Genomic DNA, 14,124 nt, shown 5'->3' with positions numbered 1-14,124 from the left:
AGTGGAGCCCGAGAAGCACTGAGCAACGTTTGTGCTCATTGTAGATCTTGCCACTCACGTCTGATGAATCAATTAAAGATTGCCATGGTTACCTTTAACAATTTTTGTTGCAATCTGCTTTTTAAAAAATAAACGTTGACAATAGGTGGATACAGGTGAGGGGGGGAGGGGGGTGGATCCTATAGGCAGATGGTTGGACAAAGGCCAGCGATGAAAAGACAAAAAGTGTGAGATCAAGAGATATGGAGAGAAGAAGCTTGATAGTGTGCCCAAAATTGTGAGCAATTTTGGACACCATATCTGAGGAAGGATGTGCTGGATCTGGAGAGGTTCCAGAGGATCCCAGGAATGAGTAGGTTAACCTATGACGAGCATTTGTCGGCACTTGGCGTGTATTTACTGGAGTTTAGAAGAATGAGGGGGAATACAGAATAGGCTTCGATAGAGTGGATGAGGAGAGGATGTTTTCACTAGTGAGGGAGTCCAGGACTCGAGGCCATCGCCTCAGAATTAAAGGACGTTCTTTTACAAAGGAGATGAGGAGAAATTTCTTTAGTCAGAAGATGGTGAATCTGTTGAATTCTTTGCCACGGAAGGAGGCCATGGCAGTAGATATTTTTTAGCCAGAAATAGATAGATTCTTGATTGGTACAGGTGTCAGAGGTTATGGGGAGAAGGCAGGAGAATAGGGTTAGGAGGGAGAGATAGATCAGCCACGATTGAATGGCAGAGTAGACTTGACAGTCCGAATGGCCTAATTCTACTACTATTCCTTATGACCTAATAGGTGAAGGCAGAGGAAAGAATATATGGGAAAGGGGAAGGGGGAGAAGGGGGTTGGCGAGAAATGGGTGCGCATGCAGATGGGACACAGGGAAGATGAGGGCAAAAGGAGGGGGGAAAAGGGGGGTAGGTGTTTGTAGGTTAGTTACTTAAAATTGGAGAATTCAATGTTCATACCGCTGGGTTGTAAACAATCCAAGCAGAATATAAGATGCTGTTCCTCCAGTTTATGTGTGGCCTCACTCTGGCAATGAAGGAGGCCCAGGACAGAAAGGACAGTGTGGGAATATGGGAGAGAGAGAAAATGGTTAGCAACCAGAAGACCCAGTAGACCATAGTCGACCATTGCAAGGATCAACAAAACATGCGCCGAGTCTCTGCATGGTGCTCATTGAGGTGCTCAATGGAGGTAATTAAAGATATCTCTGGTTCTCGAACTTTAACTCAGAGCTGCGAGGCCTTTGGCTGAGAATGAAGTGCTGGGGACGTTCACATGGTCTACCAGCAGCAGATGGTGGCCATCAGACTGGAGATGGTGGCTATCAAGAGCGGAGGTGGTGGCGATCATGGTGGAGATGGGGGCCACCAGAGTGGAGATGGTGGCTTCCAAGTGTAGAGATGGTGGCTATCAAGTGTGGAGATGGTGGCTACCAAGTGTGGAGATGGTGGCTTCCAGGTGTGGAGATGGTGGCTATCTTGGTGGAAATGGTTGCTGAGATACATCAGAGGAAAGGCGCACACCCCCTTCCTTCCCCACCCAAACCTCCATAGCGCCACCTTGCCTGGGAGGTTTAATTTAGTTTAGTTTATAGTCACGTGCACCGAGGTACAGTAAAAAGCTTTTTGTTGTGTGCTATCCAGTCAGCGGAAACACTGTCCATAATTACAATAGAGCCGTCCGCAGTGTACAGATACAGGAGAAAGGGAATAACGTTCAGTGCAAGATTAAGTCCAGTAAAGTCCGATTAAAGATAGTCCGCGGGTCACCGATGAGGTGGATAGTAGCTCAAGACTGCTCTCTAGTTGTGGTAGGATGGTTCAGTTGCCTGATAACAGCTGGGAAGAAACTGTCCCTGTATCTGGAGGTGGGGGGCTGGGATCGAATTGGAAGGCCAACAAGGCATGTGCAGAAGTTTATAAAATAACTTGAACTTGGGAGCGTTTCACCATACGCTGAGCGAATTGTCAGAAGTGCACATGAACTTACTGATTTTTAAATAGAGGCAAAAATTGCAAAACTGGGATGTGATGTTAATAAAGCTAGAAGAATCGGTTATTTGTCCTTTGCAACGTTTCAAAACATCTGGGAGAGAGTCACTGGGAGAGAGTCACTGGGATTTAGGGAAAGAAATCGGATGTGAGGCTGATTGACTTGTTCCTTCAGAGTTTGATCCTGACCTTGGGTGCTGTTTGTGTGTGTGGAGTTTGCGCGTTCTCGATGTGACCGCGTGGGTTTCCTCCGGGTGCTCCGGTTTCCTCCCACATCCCAAAGACGTGCGGGTTTGTAGGTTAATTGGCCCTTTGTAAATTGTGTAGGGAGTGGATGAGAAAGTAGGATTACATAGAACTAGTGTGAACGAGTGATCGATGGTTGGCGTGGGCTCGGTGGGCGTGAAAGGCCTGTTCCCATGCTGTATCTTTCAATCAATCGATTGATCAATGAGTTGGCATGAAGGATCTGATAAGTTGCATCTATGCAAGTTTGACACTCAATTCCAACCTAGTGCATCTGACTTCGCCAAAGAGTAATAGCCCTGTCCCATGGTACGAGTTCATTCCAAGAGCTCTCCCGAGTTTTAAAACAATCAAACTCGTGGTAAGCATGGAGAATGAACGTAGCGGGTACGTCGGAGCTCAGGGACGTCTCTTAGCGCTAACGGCAGGTAAGCACGGGAAGACTTGTGAAGATCTTTCAACATGATGAAAAATGTCCACGAGAGCCCCGAGTACCGACGAGTGGCCATTACCGTAAATCTCCGAGTTCGAATCAGGGCAAACTCGGGAGAACTCTTGGAATGAACTCGTACCGTGGGACAGGGGTTTAAAGCATAAAACTGTGCCTGTTTTGATTCCCATTAGGGTAAAGTTAGCGGATCAGAAATTCTTTTAATGTACAGCAATGTTCTTGGCTTTTAGCTTTTATAGAAAGGAGTTCAATGGAAACTCGTAGTTTAGTTTAGTTTGGCGTTACAGTGCGGAAACAGGCCATTCGGCCCACTGAGTCCTGAGTGCTGAACATGATCCATATTATCTGTCTGCACGTGATCCATATCCCTCCAGGCATGTCCACTTGCCCGTCTAAAAGCCTTTTAAATGCCAATATTCTAACTGCCTCCACCACCCCACCTAGCAGTGCGCTCCACACACCCACCACCGCCTGTGTCAGGCTCATCGCCTTTAAACTTTGCCCCTCTCACCTTAAAGCTATACCTTTTAGTATTTGGCATTTCCACCCAAGGAGAAAGGTTCTGATTGTCTTCCCTCGCTTGATATACTTCCATCAGCTCCTTCCCTCAACCTCTGGCCCTCCAGAGAAAACAATCCAGGTCTGGCCAAGCCCTCCTTGCAACCCAATGGACTGAATGTCCTCTTTCTGTGCTGTGTTAAGTATCTGCAAGACCAATCATCACAGTACACTGGGTCCCGGTAGCTGTTAGTAACACAGAACATAACTGTGCTCTTTGTGGCTTGTTGACACAGGTGAAGCAAGAGGGATAGCCAAAGAAAGCCTCTCTAAATATCGCACACATAGACCCAATTCATGAAGTACACTGGCGGACATTGTCTCATTAACTGACCATGAGATGTGGTGGATGTATGAATAGATCGTTAGGGCATCGTGAAGAAAAAGTTAGCAATGGATTTCAGGCACTCCCCGACTTATGTTGCAGGCGACTTATGTACACTCACACTCACAATAGCATTCTTTAACCTGTTCATTGCCAGCCCCGATACACTCGGGACATGGCCAATAGAGGAAAAAAAACTTGGTAGCGAGCAGGTTAAGCCCACTGATATTTATAGGGGCATCAGGGTGGCACAGCGATAAAGTTGCTACTTTATAGCGCCAGAGAGCCAGGTTCGATCCTGACTACAGGCGCTGTCTGTACGGAGTTTGTCTGTTCTTCCTGGAACGGCGTGGGTTTTCTCCGGGTGTTTCGGTTTCCTCCCAGACTCGGTGGGCTGAAGGGCCCATTCCCACGCTGTATCTCTAAACTAAACGTTGGTCTGTGCTGGAGCTAGCCCCCGTGGTCTCTGGTTCAGAGCTCCCCCATGGTCTCTGTGTTGGAGTTCCCATGTGGTCTCCATGTCGGAGCTCCCCTCCCCCCCCGTGGTCTCTACCTCAGAGCTCCCTTCTGTGTTTTCCACATTGGAGCTGCCATGTGGTCTCCATGTCGGAGTTCCTTAATAAAACACCTTCTCTCTCTCACTGATTCCACCACCTTCTCTGGCAGCGGATTCCTTTCTGTGTAGAAAAAAAACTTTCCCTTCAAAGTTCCTTCCTCTCACCTTAAAACTATGCCCTCTTAACACAGAACATAGAACACAGAACAGTACAGGATCAGGCCCTTTGGCCCCCAATGCCATCTGCTGCCTCAGCGCCAGAAACGCAGGTTTGATCCCAGGAAGTGATGGTAAAACTAAAAGATCCCGACCTTGGGTGCTGTCTGTGCGGAGTCTGCAGATTCCCATTGTGATCTCACTTTTTAAAATTTGATTCAAAGTTACACCATGGGAGCAGGCCCTTCGGCCCACCGAGTCCAGGCTGACCACTGATCTGCCGCTCACACTAGTTCAAGTCAAGTCAAGTCAAGTCAAGTCAAGTTTATTTGTCACATACACATACGAGATGTGCAGTGAAATGAAAGTGGCAATGCTCGCGGACTTTTGTGCAAAAGACAAACAACAAAACAACCAAACAAATTATAAACACAATCATAACACACATATTCTTTTACATAATAATAAATAGTGGAAGGAAATAACGTTCAGTAGAATTAGTCCCTGGTGAGATAGGCGTTTACAGTCCGAATTGCCTCTGGGAAGAAACTCCTTCTCAACCTCTCCGTTCTATGTTATCCCACTTTCCCAATCACACCCTACACACTAGGGGGAAATTTACAGAAGCCAATTAATCTAGAAACCCGATCTGGGAGTAAACCGGAGCACCCGGAGGAAACCCCATGCAGTCACTAGGAGGTCGTGCAAACTCCACACATACAGCACCCGAGGTCAGGATCAAAACCGGGTCTCTGGTGCTGTGAGGCAGCAACTATACCCGCTGCGCCACTGTGCTGCCCTTGGATATAGTGTAGCCATACGGAGTGCAGGGCTTGCAGTGTATGGTGATCCCTCTACACTTGAGTTGCAAGCAGCAGGCTCAAGATACCTATAATTACCAGCCTTTGTTACCCTGCTGATACCGACAGTCAACAATATACAACTGGTTCTTGATCTTGTGGGGTGGTAAATGATAAATGGTTCCCATTATAAACCCAAAATACCAACGATATTTAGCAGGATAAGCAGACTTCAGTACTTTCTGCTGCAAGTTCAGAATGTCAGCATTTCTTTCTTATATTTCAGCATTGTGTTGAAAGCGCTGGGGAATTCCCTGACTTCTGGGCATTACTGAATGCAACCAAACCACATCAGTGCAGCTGGTAAAGCCGCTGCCACACAGCGCCAGAGGCCCAGGTTCAATCCTGACCTCGGGTGCTGTTTCCGCCCAGAGTTTGCACATTCTCCCCGTGACCACGTGGGTTTCCTCCGGGTGCTCTGGTTTCCCCCCTCCCACATCCCAAAGCCAGTACCCGAGGTCAGGATCGAACTCAGGCATCTGTCGCTGCGAGTCAGTAGCTCTACCAGCTGCGCCACTGCTGAACAATCTTTAGAAGGGTGGCATGGTGGCGCAGGGGTAGAGTTGCTGCCTTACAGCACCAGAGACCAGGGTTCGATCCTGACCACATTCTCCCTTTGACTGCGTCGGTTTTCCCCGGGTGCTCCAGATTCCTCCCACACTCCAAAGACTCCAGATGCAGGTTTGTAGGTTAATTGGCTTCGATAAAGATAGTAAATTGTCCTTGGTGTGTCGGATAGTGTTTGTGTATGGGGATCACTGGTCGGCTGAATATCTAAACTAAACTAAACTAAAAGGGTTATTTGGCGTTGCCACAAACATCGTGGGTTAATTGGCCTCTGTAGATTGCCGCTTCTGTGTAGGGAGTGGATATAAAATTGGGATAACATATAACTAATGTGAATGGGTGATCGATGATCAGCATGGACTTGGTAGGCCGAAAAGCCTGTTTCCAAGGTGCAACTTTCAACCAATTCCTTTTGAATGACATGCTCCAACACAACAAGGTTTAGTTAGGAAGTTTGCAGATTACACTAAGTTGGGTGGCATTGTAGACAGTGAAGATGGTTATCTAAAATTAAAGCAGGATTTTGATCAGCTGGGCAAGTGTGCTGAGGAATGGCCTGTGGATTTTAATTCAGATCTGTGCGAGGTTTTGCATTTTTGAAAGTCACACCAGGGCAGGGGCTTCACAGTGAACGGCAGGGCTCTGGGGGACGTTGTAGAGCAGAAGGACCTAGGGGTACAGGGCACAGCGCCAGAGTTGCTACCTCACAGTGCCAGTGACCCGGGTTCGATCCTGGCGAGAGGTTCCGCCATTTTTTAAATTTCAGAATCCCGTCGTCTGCAGAATTTTGCTTCTGTTGCCATCAGCAGTTTTTCTTTAATCTCTCGTATGTTGTGACAGGCTCTGTGTGAGGGAACGGACACTGCGGACATGTTAAGCAGCCACACTTAATCGAGCTTGGCTGCTTGTGTCAAAACTTTCGGGACGATCTCAGATATGAACGTAACAGAAAAGGAGCTCTGAGCAGCAGAGGAGCAATTGAAGGAGAAAGATGAGAAGGCAGATGGCTGCACTTTTGTAACTTAATCAAAACACTGTGAATAGTTGCCTGGCTCTGTCTTAAGTGATGTGGGAGAGTAACAGCTGATCTGTATTACAGAAGATTAACTCCCAGTGCTAAGACCACGTACGGGCTTAGATTATTTAAATACAGTGTGTTGCGATGCAAGCAGTCAGGACAATTACTGCCATTAGTTGCGAATGACTGATCTATAACTGCGACGCACGGCGACCGCAAGCTGCCGGCTTGGTGAAGGCGGATTTCCACAGCATCAAAAGACGTTTTCACGGGCGCCAAATCAAAACCGACAATAAACTGGTCAACCGCGGAGTCTGCTTCACAACTGCACACATCTCCGAGCGACGGCTTTCTGTCCAAAAGTGTCTCGCTGGTTGTCAGCTGACAATTCCCAGCTGGCAACAGCAGGGAAAGCACCCATGTATCTTTTCATTTGCAGAAACCAGGTCCAGATGCTCTCCCGCTCCCGCCACTTGCCAACTTCTGTATCTACAGCTGACTTGAATATACTTAACAAATAGCTGCAATTTACGCAGGCTTCCAAGGCACATTTTAGTCACTTTTTATTAGCGTCTCTCGTGCCCTGCCCCCCCCCCCCCCCCCCCCCCCCCCCCCCCCCCTTCCCTCTCTCCTTCCACAGCTGGAGTGGGAAGAAGTAGGAACCTTGTTCGGATTACAAGTACTGCCTACGACAATTACATGCACTGCCTACGACAATTACAAGCGTGCCGCACTATTAGAAGGTTAATGCTATGATTAAAGAGGTTTCCTGTCTCACAGGTTGGTGGAGACCCAGATTACAGCCATTGAGCTGCGCAGCAAGGAATCAGGCCCTTCAGCCCACCTTGCCCATGCTGACCGAGTCGACACAATAGGCTAAGCGTGCAGGAAGGAACTGCAGATACTGCAGTTTACACCAAAGATGAGACTCAAAATGCTGGAGTGACTCAACGAGGTTCGATCCCGTTTGCCTGCATTTGGTCCAACACCTGCATATTTCTTGAAGGACATCTTCAAAAATTAAAATAACCTGCGCTTTTGGTTAATGGCCTCTCTTCCCGGGACCTCTGGCAACGAAGTTTGAATGTGGCCGGGCGAGGAGAGGGATGACGGTCCGCGGGACGACCGGAATGGAGGCAACGGCAGCTACGGGCCTTGGTGGCCAGCTGCAGCCGGGACAAGGACCAGGACATGTGCGCCAAAACCTGGCGACTCTTGCACTTAGACTCTGTGGGCTGTTTCCTCACGTATATGCAAATGGCTATCCTACTTACGTGTCATCTGTATGTAAAGATAATCTTGCTGTACCTCGATACAGGTGATAATAAAGAGACCATTGACCATTGGACCACTGGGGTCGGGAAAGGAAAATTGAAAGTGAATGTGCATGCGTTTACTCCGAGAAAGCCTGGGCAAGATGTGTTGTTCCACTGGCCTGTTGACTGAGAGACCATTCCGATGTAAGTTTCGAGAGTTGCAGCGTGGGGTGGAAGCGAGCAGGAGGTGCCTCCCTCATCAATGCAAAGTTCCCCAATGTTGCTTGAGGTGTAGATAGGGTAGACAGTCAGAACGTTCCCCCCCCCCCCCACGCCTCAAGTTGGAAATCTCCAAGACTAGGAGGGCTTAGCTTTAAGGGGCTGTCCCACTGCGATGACCTAATTGGCGAGCTAGAAGAGTTTGCCCTCGACTTATACTCGTAGCGACACGAGGTCCTATGTGATCTTTGTAACCCTCTTTCATGCTCGAGCATAGTCCCCGCGTACTAGAGGCCTCAGCTAGGTCACGGGGTATTTTTCAACATGCTGAAAAATGCCCGCGAGTAAAAAAATGTCGCCATGGAAAAAAATCGATACTTTTTTTACTCGTAGGTTTAGCCGAAGTAGGTCGGGGTAGGTCGGTATGTTATCCGCAGGTATTCAAGGGTAGTCGTAGATAGTCTTCATCATAGTCGAAGGGAGGTCGAAGGATATCGTCTTCACTCTCCACTATTCGGTGTCCATTTTTCCTGAAGCTAGTCAAAGCTAGTCTTCAACAGAGTCGAAGGAGGTCTTCAACATTTTCAAACTCTCCTAAACTCTTCTAAACTCGCCAATTAGGTTGCCTCAGTGGGACAACCCCTTTAAGGTGAGATAGTTGCAAGATTTAAAGGAAGATCGACACAAAATGCTGGAATAATTTTAGCGGGACAGGCAGCATCTCTGGGTGGAAGGAACGGGTAACGTTTTGGGTCGAGACCCTTCTTCATTTAAGAGAGAGTTAGATACTCTAGGGGCTAGTGGAGTCAAGGGATATGGGGAGAAGGCAGGCACAGGTTATTGATCGGGGACGATCAGCCATGATCACAATGAATGGCGGTGCTGGCTCGAAGGGCCGAATGGCCTCCTCCTGCACCTATTTTCTATATTTCTATGTCTATGTTTCAGGCCACAAGGTTTAAAGGAGATGAGCGGGAAGTTTTTTCACACAGAGGGTGGTGGGTAACTTGCTGACGGTGGTGGTGGAGGCAGTTATGAATAGTCGTGAAGAGAATTTTAGACAGCTCCATGGATACGCAGGGAATAGAGGGATATGGATCATGTGCAGGCCGATGGGGTTGGCTTTATCTGGATTTATGTTTCACATGGACATTGTGGGCCGAAGGGCCCGTTCCTGTACTGTTCTATGTCCAACCAACCTGAGAGCGGCAACAACCTTCCTCAACAACAATCTCCTGTCAACACACACATTCTCATCCATCCAGATTCTCATCTCCAGAATCACACAGTAGACACACAGCAATGTGTAGGAAGGAACTGCTGATTTACACCGAAGATGGACACAAAATGCTGGAGGAACACTGCGGGACCTGCAGCATCGCTGGAGAGAAGGAATGGATGACCTTTCAGGTCGAGGCCCTTCCTCAGTCTGAGTTCATAAGTGATAGGAGCAGAATTAGGCCATTCAGCCCATCAAGTCTACTCCGCCATTCAATCATGGCTGATCTATCTTTCCCTCTCAACTCCATTCTCCTGCCTTCTCACCATAACTCGTAACACCCGTATTAATCACCTACCTCTGACTTAAAAATATCCACTGACTTGAATTGACTTGGCCTCCACAGCCTTCTGTGGCAATGAATTCCACAAATTCACCGCCCTCCAACTAATTCCTCCTCATCTTCTTCCTAAATTGGCACACTTTAATTCTATGGCTATGACCTCTGGTCCCAGACTCTCCCATTAGTGGAACAATCCTGTCCACATCCATTCTATCCAGGCCTTTCACTATTTTGGTCCGAGACTCCCCCACCAGTGGAAACATCCTCCCCACATCCACTCTATCCAGGCCTTTCACTATTCGGTAAGTTTCAATGAGGTCCCCGCTCATCGACCTGAAACATCACCCATTCCTTCTCTCCAGAGATGCTGCCTGTCCCGCTGAGTTACTCCAGCGTTTTGTGTCTGTGGTTACATAAAGCACTGAGGTTGGTCATTGGTCAGTAGAAACAAGGAACTTCAGATGTTACAAAGGATGGTACTGTCGGAAGCCATTTCACATCACAAGCTTTGTTTAGTTTGATTAGTACGGGTGTCAGGGGTTATATGGAGAATGGGGTTGGGAGGTAGAGATAGATCAGCCATGACTGAATGGCGGAGTAGACTTGATGGGCCAAATGGCCTAATTCTGCCCCTATCACCTATGACCTTATGATCCACCACCTACACACGAGAGCCAATTTACAGAAGGGCCAATTAACCTGCAAACCCGCACGTCTTTGGGGTGTGGGAGGAAACTGGAGCACCCGGAGGAAAAGCACGCAATCACAGGGAGAACACACAAACACTTGTCACTTATGAACATATGAAAAAATCTCCCCTCAAGTCACCCAACATGCAACTGGTACTATGTGGCAAGACTCTCCCTTGACTGCCGGAAGCTGCTGCTCTCGTCTGCACTGCTTGTAGATGGCAGTACGGCGCCAACCCTTCAAGGGCAATTAAGGAACTCCCCTGTCGGTAATGTTCACGTCTCCAGAGACCGCGCTTAAAATATATTGCAGAAGCATGAATGACGATGCAACAGCCTTTATTGTTAGGTCATTGGCTTCCAGCAATCTTGCCTTCTCTCTGGTAGCTTGTTGCCCAATCGACATTTCCCGAATCTCGCTGGCCACATCGGTAAGCAGCCCGCTGTCTATTCTTTCACTTTTGTGAAGTGAATGGCTAAAAAACTCACATTCAAATCCCAATCTCCAGAGGGTCTGGGTAATTTAGTTTAGTTTAGAGATACAGCACGGAAACCGACCCTTCGGCCAACCGCAGCCGCGCCGACCAGCGACCCCCGCACACTGACACACAGTCCTACACACACTAGGGACAATTGACAATTTTTACCGAAGCCAATTAACCTACAGAGCTGCACGACTTTGGAGTGTGGGAGGCAATCGGAGCTCCCGGAGAAAACCCACAGGGGTCACGGGGAGAACGTGCAAACTCCGTACAGACAGCATCCGTAGTCGGGATCGAACGTGGGTCTCTGGCGCTGTAAGGCAGCAACTCTACCGCTGCGCCACTATGCAGTCGATGCATTATTGACGTAGATCGCTAACACAATGACATCTCAGTATAGAAGGCAGTTGTAGAATGTCAGGGCAGTTGTCGGCATTGCTACACGCTTCTCTCTGCTTTTAAATAAACGTTACAGCATTTCAAAAAAACGCTCAACATTGCAAGAACAGCAGCAGCAAAATGTGTTGCTGGCTGAAGCGGGCTTTAACAAAGTCCCCTATCCACGCTGGAAATAACAATGTCATTTGGTGCAAGGCATGAACAAATTCAATTAACAAGTCCAAACTTAGGCAATATCTTCCCTCCAATATGTAAACACAGTTAACGTTGGCTCTTTCCGGATTCCGCTTGCTTCTGAAGCCTTTTGTGTTAAAAATAGCACGCCCCAGTCTAAATCAGATGTTAAAATTTCATTAAATGGGATCGAGTGGGGAGGAGTTGTGAATGCCGGGGACTGTGCTCGGCTCTATTCGTCAAAAAAAAGGAGGTTATTGTCTCAGGAAACACAAGCAGGCAGCAATAAAATGAACAAGAGCTTCCGCCGAGAATGAATCACACAACTCGGTGCCCACACATTTGCGCACTGACCTTTTCCATCCTGCAGTTGTTGAGTCCAAGAGTGTTAATGACTGCAACCTTCCCGTCGAGTGCCTGCTGCTCTCTGCGGAGCTGTTCCTTCATCTGCCGGGCCTCCTGGATGGCTTTGGCCATGGCCTCGTGGTCGTTCAGGTAGCCCGAGGACGTGATGGAGGAGAGGATGTCTGGGGAGGGAGGGAGGGAGAGAAAGACCAGCTAACTCAGGTGCGGCAACAAGAAGATCACACTCAACATAGAACGCCGAACATTGCACAGGAACGGGTCCTTCGGCCCTGCAATGTCCGTGCCTGACGGACGTGGCACCAGGTTAAACTAATCCCCCTTGTAATAACAAGGAACAGTTTACAGGTAAAGGGCCTGTCCCACTTGGGCGTCATTTGGCACGTCACGCAGGTTGTGCACGAGGATTTTGAACATCCCAAAATCCTGGGGGGCCGCGTGCTCACCGCCCGTCGCTGCCTACGTCACCACATGCGCGTCTTGCGTCGTGACGCGTAAATGATCTCGCATAAGCACTTTGGTTCAAATACTGGTTTTGTTGAAAAGTGCTATATAAATAAACATTATTATTATTATTATTATAAATGACGCGCAAATAACGCCCAAGTGGGACAGGCCCTTTAGTTTACTGTCACGTGTACCGAGGTACAGTGGAAAGTTATTGTTGCCCGCTATCCAGTCAGCAGAAAGACAATACATGATTCCAATCAAGCCAATCACAGTGTATAGACACAGGATACGGGAATAATGTTTAGTGCAAGGTAAAGCCAGCAATGTCCGATCAAGGATAGTCCGAGGGTCTTCAATGAGGTAGATAGTAGTTCAGCACTGCTCTCTAATTGTGGTAGGATGATTTCGATGCCTGATAGCAGCTGGGAAGAAACTGTCCGTGAACAGTAGTGGGTGAGTATAAGGCCAGACGGGCCAGCCTCGGCATAAGAGGGCGTACCTTTTGAAAGGAGATGAGCAGTAATATTTTTCGCTAGTAGGTGGTGAATCTGTGGAATTCATTGCCACCGATGGCGGTGAAGGCCAAGTTATTGGGTATTTTAAAAGCAGAGATTGACAGATTTGCGATTAGTAAGGGCGTCAAAGGTTACGGGGAGAAGGTAGGAGAATGGGAAAGATAGATCAGCCATGTTTGAATGAAGGAATAGACTTGACGTTCCGAAAAGTCTAAATACTGCTCCTATGATGTATGAACTGCGGACGGTGGTTTATACCTAAGATGGACACCAAATGTGGAGTAACTCAGCGGGTCAGGAAGCATCTCTGGACTTTTCAGATCAGGACCCTTCTTCAGACTTAATCTCCCTGCCTGCGCTAGATCCCTATCCATCCAATCCATGCATATCCATGTGTATCTAAAAGCCTCTTAAATGTCACTATCATATCTGCCTCCACCACCATTGGAAGTTCATTGGAAGTTCATTCCAAGAGTCCACTTTTATAAAGAAAATCTCTGGGTTCCCTAAATCTAGAAACAGAGTTACCCACATTTTATAGACATTAGATAAAGAAGTAGACCAGTTTGGCCTGCAAATCTACACCCACCATCCAATGTAATCATGGTTGTTATACCATAATATAGTGTTGGTCGGCGTGGACTGGGTGGGCCAAAGAGCCTGTTTCCATGTAGACACGGGGAACTGCAGATGCTGGTTTATACAAAAGGATACAAAGTGTGCTGGAGTAACTCAGCGGGCGAGGAGAACACGGATAGATGACGTTTCAGGTGGGGACTGAAGAAGGGTACCAACTTGAGATGTCACCTATTCATGTTCTCGGGTGAAGCTGCCTGATCAGCTGAACTACTCCAACACTTTGCGACCCGTTTCCGTGCTGTATCCGCCAATTCAATTTGCTGATGTGGTAAGGACGCAAGGAACTGTAGATGCTGTGAACTGCGATGAACGCAACTTGGGAACAATAGTCCATGCAACACATTGATCTTATAGAAGTGTATCAAATCATGAGAGGAACAGATCGGGTGGACACACAGAATCTCTTGCCCAGAGTAAGGGAAATTGAGAACCAGAGGGCATAGCTTTAAGGTGAAGGGAGAAAGATTTCATAGGAATCTGAGGGGGAACCTTTTCACTCAAAGGGTGGTGGGTGTATGGAACGAGCTGCTGGAGGAGGTAGTTGATGCAGGGACTATCACAGTGTTTAAGAAGCAATTGGCAGGTGCATGGATAGCACAGCTTTAGAGGGATATGGGTCAAAGGCAGGCAGGTGGGGCAAGTGTAGA

At 47.9% G+C, this 14,124-nt stretch overlaps 1 protein-coding gene across 11 annotated transcripts in view; it reads right to left on the bottom strand.

The window, feature by feature from the left end:
* The window catches only part of sox5 (SRY-box transcription factor 5), a 398,924-nt gene that overhangs the window by 49,395 nt on the left and 335,405 nt on the right, over window positions 1-14,124 (bottom strand). For all 11 annotated transcript variants that reach the window (XM_055652833.1, XM_055652831.1, XM_055652834.1 and 8 more), the window contains one exon: window positions 11,865-12,037. In XM_055652833.1, coding sequence (XP_055508808.1) covers window positions 11,865-12,037 — 173 coding nt within the window. The remainder of the gene's footprint in view (window positions 1-11,864; window positions 12,038-14,124) is intronic.

The sequence above is a fragment of the Leucoraja erinacea genome, chromosome 22 (genome assembly GCF_028641065.1).
Source record: "Leucoraja erinacea ecotype New England chromosome 22, Leri_hhj_1, whole genome shotgun sequence".
In the NCBI taxonomy this organism is placed as follows: Eukaryota; Metazoa; Chordata; class Chondrichthyes; order Rajiformes; family Rajidae; genus Leucoraja; species Leucoraja erinaceus.
This window is presented reverse-complemented; position numbering and strand designations above follow the sequence as displayed.